This window comes from Onthophagus taurus, chromosome 6, assembly GCF_036711975.1.
Source record: "Onthophagus taurus isolate NC chromosome 6, IU_Otau_3.0, whole genome shotgun sequence".
NCBI lineage: Eukaryota > Metazoa > Arthropoda > Insecta > Coleoptera > Scarabaeidae > Onthophagus > Onthophagus taurus.
In genome coordinates, this window is record NC_091971.1 from 21761349 (window position 1) to 21775700 (window position 14352).

Sequence of the window (14352 nt, forward strand, 5' to 3'; positions counted from 1 at the left end):
AACTTTTATCAAAGTTAACCTATTTTTTTACGTACAATTAAATGGTGTAATAAAAACTATAGCATTCTATTTAAAATAACGAAGTTATGGTCTACTTTCGGTAGACCGGAAGTGGCAGCCATCTTGAAAATATTTTAGATTGAAAGTTCCGAATGAACAACCCATGCTACCAAAATTTCAAAATTGTGCGAATAGTGGAACCTGAAAAAGTTCTAACGAACCAGTTACGTGAGACACTCTGTAGTTAAAGATTTATTTATAGAAACCTTACATCGAAGTATAGTATATAACCAATTTAGTTTAAACAATTTTGAGCTATCCTTCACGATTATTAATAGCGTTGTATAAAATTTTGTATTTATCCAATTCTAAGGACCTAAATTATATGAAAAAAATAGAATGTGACCTCAAGTAAATTAGTACTTCCGGTTGCCATATTTGATCCAAAAGTTCACAAAGTCTTTAGCATATAGTCCTATAGCCACATACCAAGTTTCAAACAATTATCTCAACCCAAACTGCGTTAAAATATTTTTGTTCGGGTTTTTTGAATTTAGACCACTGTGTGCTAGTACTGTTGATATAAAGACATTACATAAGACATTTCGGAATATCAAAAAGTACGGTTTGATGTATCTCACACGAACAGCAAATGTATCCATACCACTTGTCGACAGTGCAAGAATTAAATATTGCTGATCATGTGTTGCGAGTACAGTTTTGCCATACTATGATCGGAAAATGTAGTATTGATGCTACACTTTTGAAATGCTCAATATTGGACTGAATAAAATCTAAATTTTACGCTGGGTTGGATAATAACCTGACTTATTGCTTTTCTTACGATTTGTTTTCATGGGCCTACGATTAATGACAGTATTTCAAAAACGAGGTTGTATCTTTTTGCGAATAACTCGAAAACTATACGTCTAATCAAAAACCTCTAAGAGTGGGAATAATTGTATAAAGAAATAAGCTTTTAGAATCAGTTGAAAAATTTAAGGTGGTTTATGCAGAGGATTTAGCTTTAAATTTAAAATTAAAAATATAGCTGTAAAAGTTAAATGTATTGAAACTCCATATATCGTTTATACAAAGCTGTAAGATTTAAGAGAATTTTGCTTTAAGTAATAAATAATTGCACAATATATTTCTATTTGTTTGGTATCGCCGTGCAAAATTATTGTTTCCAAGACAGCGCAAAACTGCACCATCCTCTCTCCACTTCCCCTGAACCACATCTCCTATTAATGTTTCTGTGTCTACGAATCCAGTGGGGCAATATTGTTTGTCTCCTTGTAAAAAATTGTGCAGAACTACCACACAATTTACACCATCGCGCTGTTAAAATTCCAAATATTTTCAACTACTCTCCTACCTCTGGAAATTCTGTAGTTGAAGATATTTTTTTCAACCCCTAAATGTTGTCCTGGATATGGCCTCATAATGTTCTCATGTAGTGGAAATGCTTGATCTCCTACAAGAAAATGAGGCAAGACAACATTTGTTCCCGGTAATTCTTTTGGTAGTGGAAGGTTTAAATTTCCATTTAACAGTGCTGCTCCAAAAACACTTTCCATAAATATAGCGCCATCATGATTGGAACCATAAACACCAATGTCCACCATTGAAAACTTATAATTTGCATCTACCATTAAAACAATGCTAAATGATTGTTTATAATTATAAAACAGACTTCCATTTTTTGGCGCTTGGATGTAGATGTTCTTGCCATCCACTGCACCAGAACAATTTGGTAATTGCCATTTATTAAAAAAATCTGTCGCAATTGCAGTAAAAGTTTCCTTGGTGGGCTCTAATAATACCAAAGGTTGTAATACTTTATAAATTGCTTCTGTAGTTTCTTTAATGATGCAGTGTACGGTAGTCTTCCCAATTTTAAAGTTCCATGCCACTTCTTGCTGTGAAGAACCCTCTGATAAATAAATAAAAAATATTTTGGTTTTTAAGAGAAGAATTTTATTTATCAAAAATATTTATCACTTATTGCAAAGTAATCACTAATCGATGTGCAGGTGACAGAGGGTTTTTGGTGTGATGTTTTTTTAATCAATGGGGCCACTAATCCAAGTAAGGACTTAAACTGTTGTATATTCATCCTGGTGTATTTAACAAATTGTTCATCATCTTTTTCCCTCACTATCCCGATTTCTATTCATAGGTCTCCTCCCAAAACGTCGCTTTTTTCTTTGCTTCTTTTCTTTCAGTTTAACGACTAACATTTCGGCAGCGGATAAACAAATACCAACGGCACTTACTTTTTTCTTATCCATAATCTTGTAAAAGCAATTTAGCTAGCACTCAATAACAGAACGAACTAGTATATTTTGTTTTTTAATATGGAGACACTGTAATGTTAAATTAAATAATTGTCTGCATAAAACAATTTTTTTCTTAAAGCTAAATAAAATTCTTAAATTTAAATTTTTAAATTTAAATTTACAGTTAAATTCTGTATAAACCCAACTTTAAGGGTTTATGATATAATACAAAAGTTTTAAAGAAATAACCTTTCTGAACACTCTGTATAGCATTGTTCCCGTGGTTGCATATTTTCATGCTAATATTGCACTGTTTGCCTAATTTTATCTTTCTAAAACAAACCATGTTGAAATTATTTAAGAAAATGTTTAAAAATTTCTTAATTTTGAAGGCTCATATCTTAACCATTTATGGGTTTAGACCAAATATTTTTACACGAATCGTCATCATTTTTACTCTAGAATTTGTGATTAAAATTATGCCACAACTTACAGAAACATCCTGTATATGAATATGGAATAGAGCAATTTGGGGAATAACCCGAGTTGGATTTTATCTATGAGCACAACATTTATATTAAAATATATTGATATATTAATTATATTATTTTTTATTTGATGGTTAAACCGCAATGAAAAAATGTGTTTTGAAATTTCAATTCGTTTGGTAAAAATGTAATAACTACAGTGTATGAAAACAAGAAATTCAATTTAAATTTTTATGTCCTCCTCATTAAACGGTAGTCCTTTTTGGTCCATTCCCTTCGTTTCTTTTCGAAGAGCCGTTCTGTAATAGATGATAACATAAAACAAGGGGGAGGCTGAAGAGGAGAAAGAGAGATGGAAAAGAAACCGTGCTCTTACCCGGATTAAATCGAACCGAACAAGAAATTTAAAACCCGACTCAATTTAAAACTGTTATTGGAACGAGCGGTTCTTCTCTACCCCGGTTTCTTTGCCCCAACCCCGATCGAAATCAATCGGAACACACTCGCGATTAACTCGCGAGCTACAATAACCACAAGAAGAAACTAAAAGAAAACGAAAAGTTGTTTATCTTCAATTGATTTCGTGGTACAGAACCCAACGAAGGAAAATCAATTGAACCGATTGATTTTCATCCATCTCTTCTAATCAATCTCTATCTCATTCTCTCTTCACTTTGGTCTACGTCCGGCAATTCTCTCGGTTCGACAGATTAAGTCATTGTCATGTGACAATGGGACGTATAACTCGATCCGGATTGAGAATTTATAGGTACACGTAATTGATTACCCGGGTTCATTAGCTGTCGTCGTCCCCCTTGGCTCTTTCTCTCTCTCTCTCTAACTCTGTCGACGGCGTGCGTCCCGACGCTTTCCCTCGGGCGTCAATCGGCGTCGAGCCGTCTCACTTGGCGCCGCTTCTAGAGGTCGTCTGAATCGAGACGTTGATTGCACCCGGAGCGAGAAAAGTTTACGCGGTCTCTGCTCGTTTTACCCTATTTTATTCTATTTTCAACTATTTTTATGCTGTAACTTGTTCACCTTTCGTCAGGAATACACCTTTTTTATTACAAGGAACATCTTGGAATTTACAAAAAGAAATCTCAACAGATTAAAACGAGAAGATAAAGTCGCCATTCATAAGAAACTAAACGTTTCAAAATGTGTTTATATTTTTCATATCAAATGTTTATGTTTCATTTAAACGCAGCTTGGTCATCATTAATTTTTGCTAAAGTTAGCGTTAACGTTTATGTACATCCGGCGAGGAGGAGCTTTCTCAGCCGTGACGTTCAAAATTTAAATGTTAACAAAAGCAATAATGATATAGCTTTTTTCCGGAAGTTTTGTAGAACGATAGAAAGTTTTACTTTTCCGGTTTCCGTTTTACATACTTTTAAATTTTATAAGCACAAAAACCGAAAGGGTAAAATAGAAACGATCCCATCAATTATAATTTAGCCGAGTCCCTTAAGTAGCCAATTATGCGTAATATATTAATTCTGAGCCCCGTTCGCATGATACAGTGCGGCCCTAATAGGTCGAACAGCGGGGCGCATTGCCCCCCTTCACGGGGGACTGTCAAAAGTGATGTAGGTGTTGCTTATAATGGGCACCTCAAGAAATATATCCTCTTGTATTAATTTAGTGGGCGACCGCTGAGCGCATACCAAGAATTCCACAGTCCCATAAACGAAATAACCCGACAAGAAAAATCTTTTTTCTCCAACATTATAAATATTCAATTAATGTCTTAAATAAATTCTTTAATTAATCTCATTCAATCTCTTTTTTTTTGGGTTAAAAATAATGCAAAAAACGCAGGATAATTGGTAAAAGGGTAGAAGTCAGCATTCAATTTTCGATACATAACCCGATAAAATTGGCCGACATTCGCAAACATAATAACTATCATTTCGACATTAATGAGCAACAATAACAGATTATCGGGCCGATAAAATGCCGCCGTTGCCGCAGTCGCTGGTGGCGTGTGTATGTGTGTGCGCTCGTACCCACCAATTTAAATTACAAACTCCGGCACCGCTCTACATTATAAACACCGCGTGGGGTAAATTTAACGAGTAATGTTATTAGCACACTAAACGGTTACGCTTAAAATTTCAGCACCGACCAGAAACCTTCTTAGAAAGTATTCTTAAGGTATACGTTCTTACATTGGGTAAACAGGAAGAAGTCTGATATATTCAACAAAACTCACATTTCGCTAACATCTTCAAAAAGAACAGCATTTTACATATTTAGAGATGAAAGAGAAGAATATTGTCATAAGAATATTATCGAGTTTTATTGATGTTTCATCAAAAGTTGAACAACAGAAGCTAGATCAACTATTAGCTAGGGCTGTTTATGCTATAGGTACTCCATTTGCCATTGTTGAAAATAATCAATTAATGATGGAACGGATAGTGATTTTGCGAAAAGCCGGATTTCAGCATATCTATACAGCCATTACGGTTATAATTTCTGCTACATTTCTGAAGTGATACTTTTATTTATTGCGAAAAATGAAATTAATAAGAAACCTGATAAGATATGTCAGCTTATTTGGATCCAAGATACAAAATGAATTTTTTTGATGATGATTTAACTAACGAAGCAACTCTAAAAAGAGGATACTTTAATTAATAATTGGCAATATTTCAGCAAGGATCCTACAAGAAATGAATTCTATAGCGAATTTTGAAAGTTATCGATGAAAATTGCAACATCGAAAATTTTATCAAAACTTCAAAAATATTGTTTTTGACAAACAAAAAGTTATTTTTCAAAACGTGTTGGTTCATTGAAAACAGGACACTCTTATTAACACTTTGGAAAATTTTCAAAATCATATTCCAAGAAATGGGTTTTATACGAATTTTTAAAACTTAATTGGCAAAAATTGAAAAATTCGAAAAAAATGTCGATCATTTCAAAAATTTATTTCTCAAGAACTGAAAGTGATTTTTCAAAACGGCTTATTGCATTAAAAAGAGGATACTTTAATTAATGATCGAAAGTGATAACAGCGGCAGTTTTGTTAGTAATGAATGTGATGATGAATTTCAAGCGAAGAGAAGAAAACTAGACGAAACTGCAACAAGAGATTTTATATATCGTATTGGGATTGTTACAATGAGGTGCTTATGACAAATATAAAGTTGTATTCAAAGAAAAAGTTCTACTGGGGTTGAACTTGATTATTATCTGCAGAGTCCAATACCTAAAAGAGATACTAATTCCTGTGAATGGTGGAGTACTAAGTAATAGGTTATAGGCCAAAGCCGGATAGTTGCCGGATATCCGTTCCACCACTACTGGGAATCATTTTTCAAACATTGGAGACCATTTTTCAAAATGCCTACACGTTATTTATTATCAATTACTGGACTCCGAGTATAAAAAAGTTGATAGAGACAATAAAATGAAAATTGGAGAAGCGATTGCTGTTAGCTTACAGTGTGATGGTTGGAGCAACCACAGGAACGAATCCACACTTAACATTATTACCACACGAAACCCTGTGAAGAATTCTTTGCTATAGTAACTGACAATGCCAGTGCAATGGTTAAAGCAAGAAATATACTTCATGAAAAGTACAAACATATTTCTGTTTATGGATGCATTGCTCATACGCTAAATTTGTTAATTGAAGACATTTCTAAAATGAAAACCATGTCTACTATTATGGAATATGTTAAGGCTGTCATCAAAGAAATTCACAATTCTCACATTTTATCGGCTACTTTAAAAAAATACAAGCAGGAAGAAATGACACCAAAGCAGCCATTTCCTTAAAATTAGCAGTTTGTAAAACAGTTGAAGATATACTCAGTAAACGAGTTGCAAAGTTGATATTGGATGAGGATATTTTTTGGCTAAAAGTTTCAAAGTTTTATTACCCAATAAATCCTATTGTTAAATACATAACCCAACTGGAACGAGATAAACTAAGGTTAAGCCAAGTAGCTGAATGCTTTTATGAGTTGGAAAGTCATTTTGAAACAGCCCTTTCCTCAAGCCCTTTGCTTAACCAAGAGGTAAGGGAATTAAACAAATTTTTAGTTAAGAGAAAGCAAATGGCAATAAATCCATCTTGCTGCAAATATTTGTAGATCCAAATGTTAATGGACGAATAGAAGAACAAATACAAGGAATAGAGTTTATAGACAATATGGCTACTGTAACGAGCCCAAATGAGTCTGCAGAGTTAATGGCAGAAGGGTTATTTAGAAAACCATATGTTTTAAAATCCGTGGAAAAACTACATCCCATTGTATGGTGGAAGGGGATTTGTTTTGGGTCGACATTAAGTCAAGTAGCGGGCAAGATACTAAGTATGCCTGTGTCGAGTGCAGTAACAGAAAGAAGCTTCAGCACCTACAGCTTTATTTACACTGCGAAAAAAAATCGGCTTGCAACTGAATGAGCTGGTAAAATAACTTTCATTGATCATAATTTAAAATTATTAGATTATGCCACCAATATGGAGGTTAATGAAGGCAATGAAGACGTTTCTGCTATTGAAGAAGTGATTTAGAAACTTTGCCAGAGCTGTCTGAAAATACATTAGATTCGAACTAATAATTGTTTAATTTTTCTTAGAATAATACTCGTTTTTGTTGTTTTTTTTTTAATTTGTTTCAAAGAATAAATTATTTTTTTACGCCAAATACATATATTCTAAATATCATAAATAACTCCTCTATAGTAATTATTCCCATAAATATGAACTATGCCACGTTACAGTCATCAGACTGAATTTGCCGAGCTGTATTTGTATTTAAAAGCTTATTCTCAAAATCGAGAATATTCTCCTATTTTTTCTTCTCCAGAATTTTATATCTCTAGTCATATTAAACATATCTATTCTAGATATAAAGTAAGAAACTGAAGTTAACCTTGAAGAGTTATATCTTACAATTTTGTTATTTTATGTCTTAAGTCCTCCTACAAACCTTCGCAGTAAGTTTACGGAGTTTGACTTCATATGAAATACATGATTTACGAAGCGTGATTAAAAAGTTACCAAATTTAACAACTTGATGATCTTTACTTACATACTACGGAAAATCCTTCAATAATATCCACAATACTTGACGTTGTTTCTGCAGTTTTTACTAAACTAACTAAAAACCCTTCTGGACGTTCTACATAATAAAGGGTGATCCGAATTGGGCATTAGGATTTGAATTGCGCGCCATTTTCATTCTATGAATGTTGGAAGTTTGCATTTTAACAGTTGGTATCTATACACATGGAAAATTCATCATGGCGCCGTATAGTGTGCGTACTGTACTGCGTTGCCAAGTTTATTATGAAAACAGGCGATCAGTTACGATTACACGAAGAAATCTTCGACCACTATTTGGACGTAATAATGTTCCAAATGAGCCCGCAATTCGTGATCTACTGCAAAAATTTGAAACAAGTGGTATGGTTATTAATATACCAGGGTTCGCTATCAACGCAGAGGTTCTTCAGATGAAAATATTGTTCGTATTCGTGATAATGTGTAAGAAGAACCAAGCACGACAATCCGTCACCGTTCATAGCATTTGAATCGTTCATATGGCACTATTCAACGAATTTAAAAAAGATCTATAATTAAGGTGTATAAAATTCAAGTTAAACCAGCGGAACATCAGAAACGCCGTATTTTTGTGAACTGGATTTCACAAAACATGAAGTGCATTTGAATGGGTATTTGAATCGCCAAAATTGTCGCATCTGGGATAGTGAAAATCCACATGCTATACAAGAAAAACCAATTGTTTGGTGTGCACTATGGGCTGGAGAAATCATTGCTCCGTACTTCTGTATGGACGGAGCCGGTAGCGCTGTTACTGTCACAAATTTCATGCTTATTTTATCTCTCAAAGGCACGACATCAATTAGCCAGCGAAGTCTCGCAATCTAACCCCACTAGACTTTTTCCTCTGGGGCTATTTGAATGAAAGGTTCTATGTTAACAAATCTGCTAAGATTCTAGAACTAAAGGTCCACATCAGATGGGTAATTGCTGAAATCGAACCGCATTTATTGGAACTTGTTACGGAAAACGTCGCTAAAAGAATGGTATCATGTTAGCAGAGTCATGGAGGGCACTTGGCCAACATCATATTTCATACATAATTGCCAAGTAAATAACAATAAAATCGGATTTTTCAAATACCTTGTGTTTTATTCATAGAAAAAATCCTAAACTCCAATCTGAAACATTTTTAGAAATAACTATCAAACGCATCATGACAACATTTTATAAACTGAGCCATATTTCATGATTTCCAAATAAACTGCTTGCTGATAATGATCGCCGAATTTTGATCAGAACTTTATGGGGGTACTGGTTTGACTGTAAATAGTGGATACCAAGCAGATTATACCACACCTTCTTTGATTCTTCATCAAACTTTTTATGAGATTCCCCATTCAAACTCACGGATAAAATTCGGACCAACCACAGTCTCCAATGAAAAATTAACTGCTATAACTTAGCTACTAATGCGATCAACGATTCTATTAAAGTCGACAATAGCATTATCATCTTCATTAACAGTGGATTGCATATGACAACAATTGGTTACTAAATGTAATCCTCATACCACAGTTAAATAGTGTATGAAACTTGTTGATACTCCCCTACATAGAGATACAAGTTCATTAAAACCCTCAGTTTTCTATCCCTGAATGAACGATGCCAAGTGAAGAAGATGTACAAAGGAGATACAATGGATTCAATCACTGCATCTGTTGTACACTACATTTTTCGAAAACTAAACTGACTGAAAAAAACATTTTACCACTTAAGACATTCTGCAATCTTATTATAACTACATACACTTTCGAGAATACTAATAAGATGATTATGGGATAGCTATTTTTGTTGTTACCTTAATTAACATTTTTCAATCTAGTACCTATTTGTATCTGAGATAGTTAAATACTACATTCTAGATTTCCCACCCATAGAAGTCCACACATAAGATACTCTGAATCCTAATAGAAAAACAAACAATCATCAAATATTTGGCTCTCCCTTCATTGAAGTGTCAAGGTTGGCAGAACCATCAAATCAAGCGATTGGAACACAATTGATTGTGCCAAATCGATATATAATTCAAAATGGAATAAAAGATGTGCCAGATGTAAGAAAATTAAAACTTTTATATACACTACATGAAAGGTTAAATTAGTTACATGGAAGGAAACCGATGTTAAGTGGAAGAAAAACTGCATAGAAAACGCTTTTGGGTAAAACGTCATATTGAAATCAAGAATCAACTGCTTATGACAATGGGCTATAACCTAGAGAATAGTTTAAGTCTGCTGTTTCTTCCAAAGTTGGCCTTCAAAATTGACTACCATCTCTTTGAAGGTTTGCTTCCGTGTGGGTTATTTGTAATTACAATTTTTGGCAGTCTGTTATCTGGCATTTTCCGGACATTGTGCCAACGACTTTTGCATTATAACACGTTGTCCTGAAACCTGCATTGATCTCTTATATCGAAGTTCTTAATTCTGCCCCATCTGGTTATTCCTGAGATTATCCTTAGGGTCTTCATTTCTGGTACTCTTAACATGCTCTTAGTTTTGTTTGTTTCTTCGGGTATTTCAATGCCGTACATCATTAATAAGTGGTTACATATAGTTCTTTATATAGTACTTGAATTTGTTCGTAAGCAACTTCCAAATGGAAACGCTTTGTTAAACAGAATTCTCACCTCCTTTACGAGATGATGAATGCTTGAGATGTGCTCAGCCAAGTAGGAAAATTCCATGACGTGTTCGATGATGTAGTGGACTATCGTCTTACATCTTGTTACCTCCTTTGCTACCACTGTTTTTAAAGTATAGACAGTGTTCAGTAGACACATGTTCATGGCTTCGCTCGCTTGATAGAACCTGTGTTTGCAGATCATTTAAGGATAGCTTAGTAAAAGATGATATTGGGAGATATTCGGTATGGTGTCTGAGGAGTGCTGTTCGGAACGGTGGTGATCGCGGTATTCGATGTAATTATTTCACACGCTAATTTCTGGTGAATCCTTCTTTAAGATAGCACTTTTTCCGTGATATAGTAGTTGATAACATATGGATGTAAAAAATCTTTATCTAAATCATTAAGTTTGTGTATATCATTCATATTGTATAACAATCATAACACTTTAACCATATCTTTAATTTTTAGTAGTCATACTATGTTTCATAAGATTTACTGAGGATGAGGTTAATAACCAATGAAAAGTAGATGGTAAAACTTGATCTTTATATATACATCCAATACTTCTTTCCTGATGCGCAGTACAGACTGCATACAAGCAAAATTTATTTATTATTTTATTACCTATTTTTAAACAGAACAAGATACTTCCGCTCAAAAGTCCTAAATAATAAGGATAAAGCTTTAAAATCTACATCAACTAATATTAGATGAGCAAAATTCAGCAAAAATTCAACCAGTGAACTAATGTAATACTTCAGTAAATCAAAGGATATTCGGGTTGCCCCGTTCGCAATAACCTATAGCTGTTCGCCTATCTATCTCCTATTTGAAATTAACAAACACATCACTCACTAAAAGTCTATTCATGAAATGCAACCACAAGTTAACATAGCCATGATAATGTTGTAAGATAGCAATGATGTTGAGAAAAGTATTTCTGAAAAACTTGTTTTCTTCTTGTTTGTCGATATGTAGACTTGATACATTTTACAAATCAGAACATGTTTTGATTATCAAAATTTTAGCGACTAAGGTGGCAAACATAAAAATCGTCTATTAATCCACAAATTATCATCACAATTTTGTTATTATTACTTTTACATTGATCATTGCATTAAGTCAGACGAATGCATTGTCAAAAGACTATATAAGTTTGTCGTTTGATAAATGAGTCAATAATTCGAGCCAATCAGAATAATCGGCAATTGTTGATTAAAAGTCAAGATTAAAACCGCTTGCTACTATCACCAGTTGATTACGGAACTTTTCCAACAAGTGGTCCAGTACAAGATTAAACGGCGTATAATTTATTTATATTTAAACAGTTTAAGCAATGTTGATTCCACACAATTATAAAATTATTAAGCTCAAAAATTGTTTTTGCAAAAACTGAAAAGAATTTTTAAACCGGGACCGTTTATTAATTAAAAAGCTGACGGTTTATTTTATGACTCATAAAAAGTCTTAAGATTTCCGTAAAGAATCGATTTATTGCATTTTTTCAAAATCGATTAAAGAAAATTATTTTCTACATAATAATAAAAATATTGATTGAGTCTATATTATTTTCTCAAAAACTGAAAGGTATTTTAAGAAACGATCTTTTTCATTAAAAAGCTAATAGTTTCTTTTATAATTTGTAATAATTTTATTGGGATTCGGTAAGAAATCGTTTTATTACGACTTTTAGAATAGATTGAAGAAAATTATTTTCTACATGGTAGGTAATAAAAATATTGATTGAGTTTAATAATTATTTTCTCAAAAACTAAATAAATAATATTTATTAAAAATGGGTTTATTTATTAAGAAAAGTTAAGAAATTGATTCTTTTACGATTCATAATCGTAGTGAATTTAAGTTAATCTTTAAACGGAAAGGGTATTATTTTAGGAGACAGGCGAAGAGATGATTTTTAAGGTAGACATTAAAGTAGACACCGGTCTTGAAGACAAAAGGGCAATTACGTCGCAAGGATCCGCCTCATTAAGGTATTTTACTGCATGTACCTTTCTTCGGCGCGCATTGTTAGGCCTAAGGGAGGAAGAGGAGCTTTGGTAAAAAAAACGATCCTTTAAACAATTAAACGCCTTTTGTTGGTCGCGCGGTATAAAATTCTATAGGTAACTAGCGGCCGGTTCGCGACGACATCGTCATAAACTCCTTTAGCGACCACAATCGCAACTTTTATTAGCCTTTATTTTCCACCGTCCTTCTCTTTCTATCCGCTTACCTTTTTTTTTGTCTTCACTACAAGTCTTAACCAGTTCCCATATAATTCACAGTAAGAAAAAATCCCCTTTCCCTTTATATCTTTACTTAATTAACGTGATTTAATATTAACATTTACTTAAAAAATAAAATAGTGAAGCATCGAAAGAAAAGGAAAATATTCCACACCAAAAATATTCCAAAACAGTAGCGGCGAAAAGATAAAGATATCTAAAAGTTCTTATCGTAACAGTTATGAATAATATCCTTTTTTCGTATGAATCAAAAATAAAAAAAAGAAGTCTTTATCGTGTTATTCGTGAAATTCCTTTCGAGTAATAGATTACGATTATCGTTCTCGTCGGAAAGGTAAATTCGATCATGTCGCGACGCAGTAGTATTTGTCATTTGAACGTATACGAAAATATTATTAAACACGAGAATCCTTTTACGCGGATCGAACCGAAGCTGTTTGCGTAAAGTTGGCAAACACGCGAGATAGAACTGTTTACCCATTGATATAAGGGACGAGACAGAGATCGGTCCTCTACGCAGAAATTATTAAAATTATTAACGTTGCCGGAATTTTAAAAATCTTCGTTAAGTACAACCTTGATGTCAAAACGTCCATTTAAACTTGCATCTTTCAAATTACTCGTATGATTGAATCCTACCTTTAAAAATGCATCCTTGAAATTATAGAAATTATTTAAATGATAAGAAAACATTTCTTCTACTTTTTTTTATCCACAAATACTGTTATTTATGATAAGCTTTATATTATGAAAATTATTGAAATTTGTGAAAATTAATTAAACATAGTGTGGAAAATAAAAAAGAAATGTTTCACTCGATATAAAAGAATCAACTGAAAAGTAAAAATAATGTAAATTTTTGCAAATTGTACGAAATTGCAAAAAGAAAAATCTGAAATATTAAATAAATCTATGCAATGTAAGGAAACACCTGGACTACAAAATTATATCATCGGATATATATTTAGTTACAGGGTAATAATTTTTTCGTTCTGAGTCCCACTCAAATAGCTTGAGTGGGGTTTGATTACCTCAAGAATGATGCAATGCCAAAGTATTCAATTTTTGCAATATTTCGAAATTTCAGGTTGAGATGTTTTTCCTATCTGCTGAATATGATGATTACGTCCAAACATACTAAACAGTAACTTTCTTAAGTATATTGGAGCACCTCTTGTGTCATTAGGTTTTGCAAAGTGTCTTGTATCACCAGAATCTGCTAGTAACGGTACTATCAAAATCTAATAGTGCATCGGAGATGATGGGGAGAGCTGATGATTCAGCCTTGGTTTTAATTTTCGGTAATACACACAAAATTTGGACGTTGAATCTTTTTTCCTCACGATTACTACTGGAGAGATTAGTTTCCTTAGCTCGACGATATCCTTCCACCGACTGATTAACTTCTATTTTGAGTTCGTTAGCTTTACATAGTGTTCTAAATGTGAGTAAATTTCTGTATTATTCAACTGGCGTGTACGTTTTTCTAGAAAACTGTAGAGGCATCTCCGCTAAAAATTCAATAAAAATTGAACATCGGAGGGTTCTAATCGGAAACAGGGCTTAGTAATCCCTAACTCAATGTCTGCGCAATAGCGACATTTTGGTAACTT

At 33.3% G+C, this 14352-nt stretch overlaps 2 protein-coding genes across 4 annotated transcripts in view; both read right to left on the bottom strand.

Annotated features, from left to right (window-relative positions):
* LOC111422683 (LIM domain only protein 3) overlaps nucleotides 1-14352 on the bottom strand; it is a 284619-nt gene that overhangs the window by 238013 nt on the left and 32254 nt on the right. The gene's annotated exons all lie outside the window — the stretch shown is intronic.
* On the bottom strand, nucleotides 1329-2294 carry LOC111422701 (uncharacterized). Its single transcript, XM_023055918.1, has 2 exons — nucleotides 2162-2294; nucleotides 1329-1936 (listed from the first exon to the last, which is right to left on the bottom strand). The coding sequence occupies exons 1-2, from the start codon at nucleotides 2292-2294 to the stop codon at nucleotides 1329-1331; spliced, it is 741 nt and encodes a 246-aa protein (XP_022911686.1).

What these genes read in the sequence shown, in the direction of transcription:
- LOC111422701 (XM_023055918.1), bottom strand. Translation starts at nt 2,294, where the DNA reads ATGGATAAGAAAAAAGTAAGTGCCGTTGGTATTTGTTTATCCGCTGCC. An exon ending in TATGAATAGAAATCGGGATA is followed by an intron (nt 1,937 to 2,161) that starts GTGAGGGAAAAA and finishes TTTATTTATCAG; the next exon opens with AGGGTTCTTCACAGCAAGAA.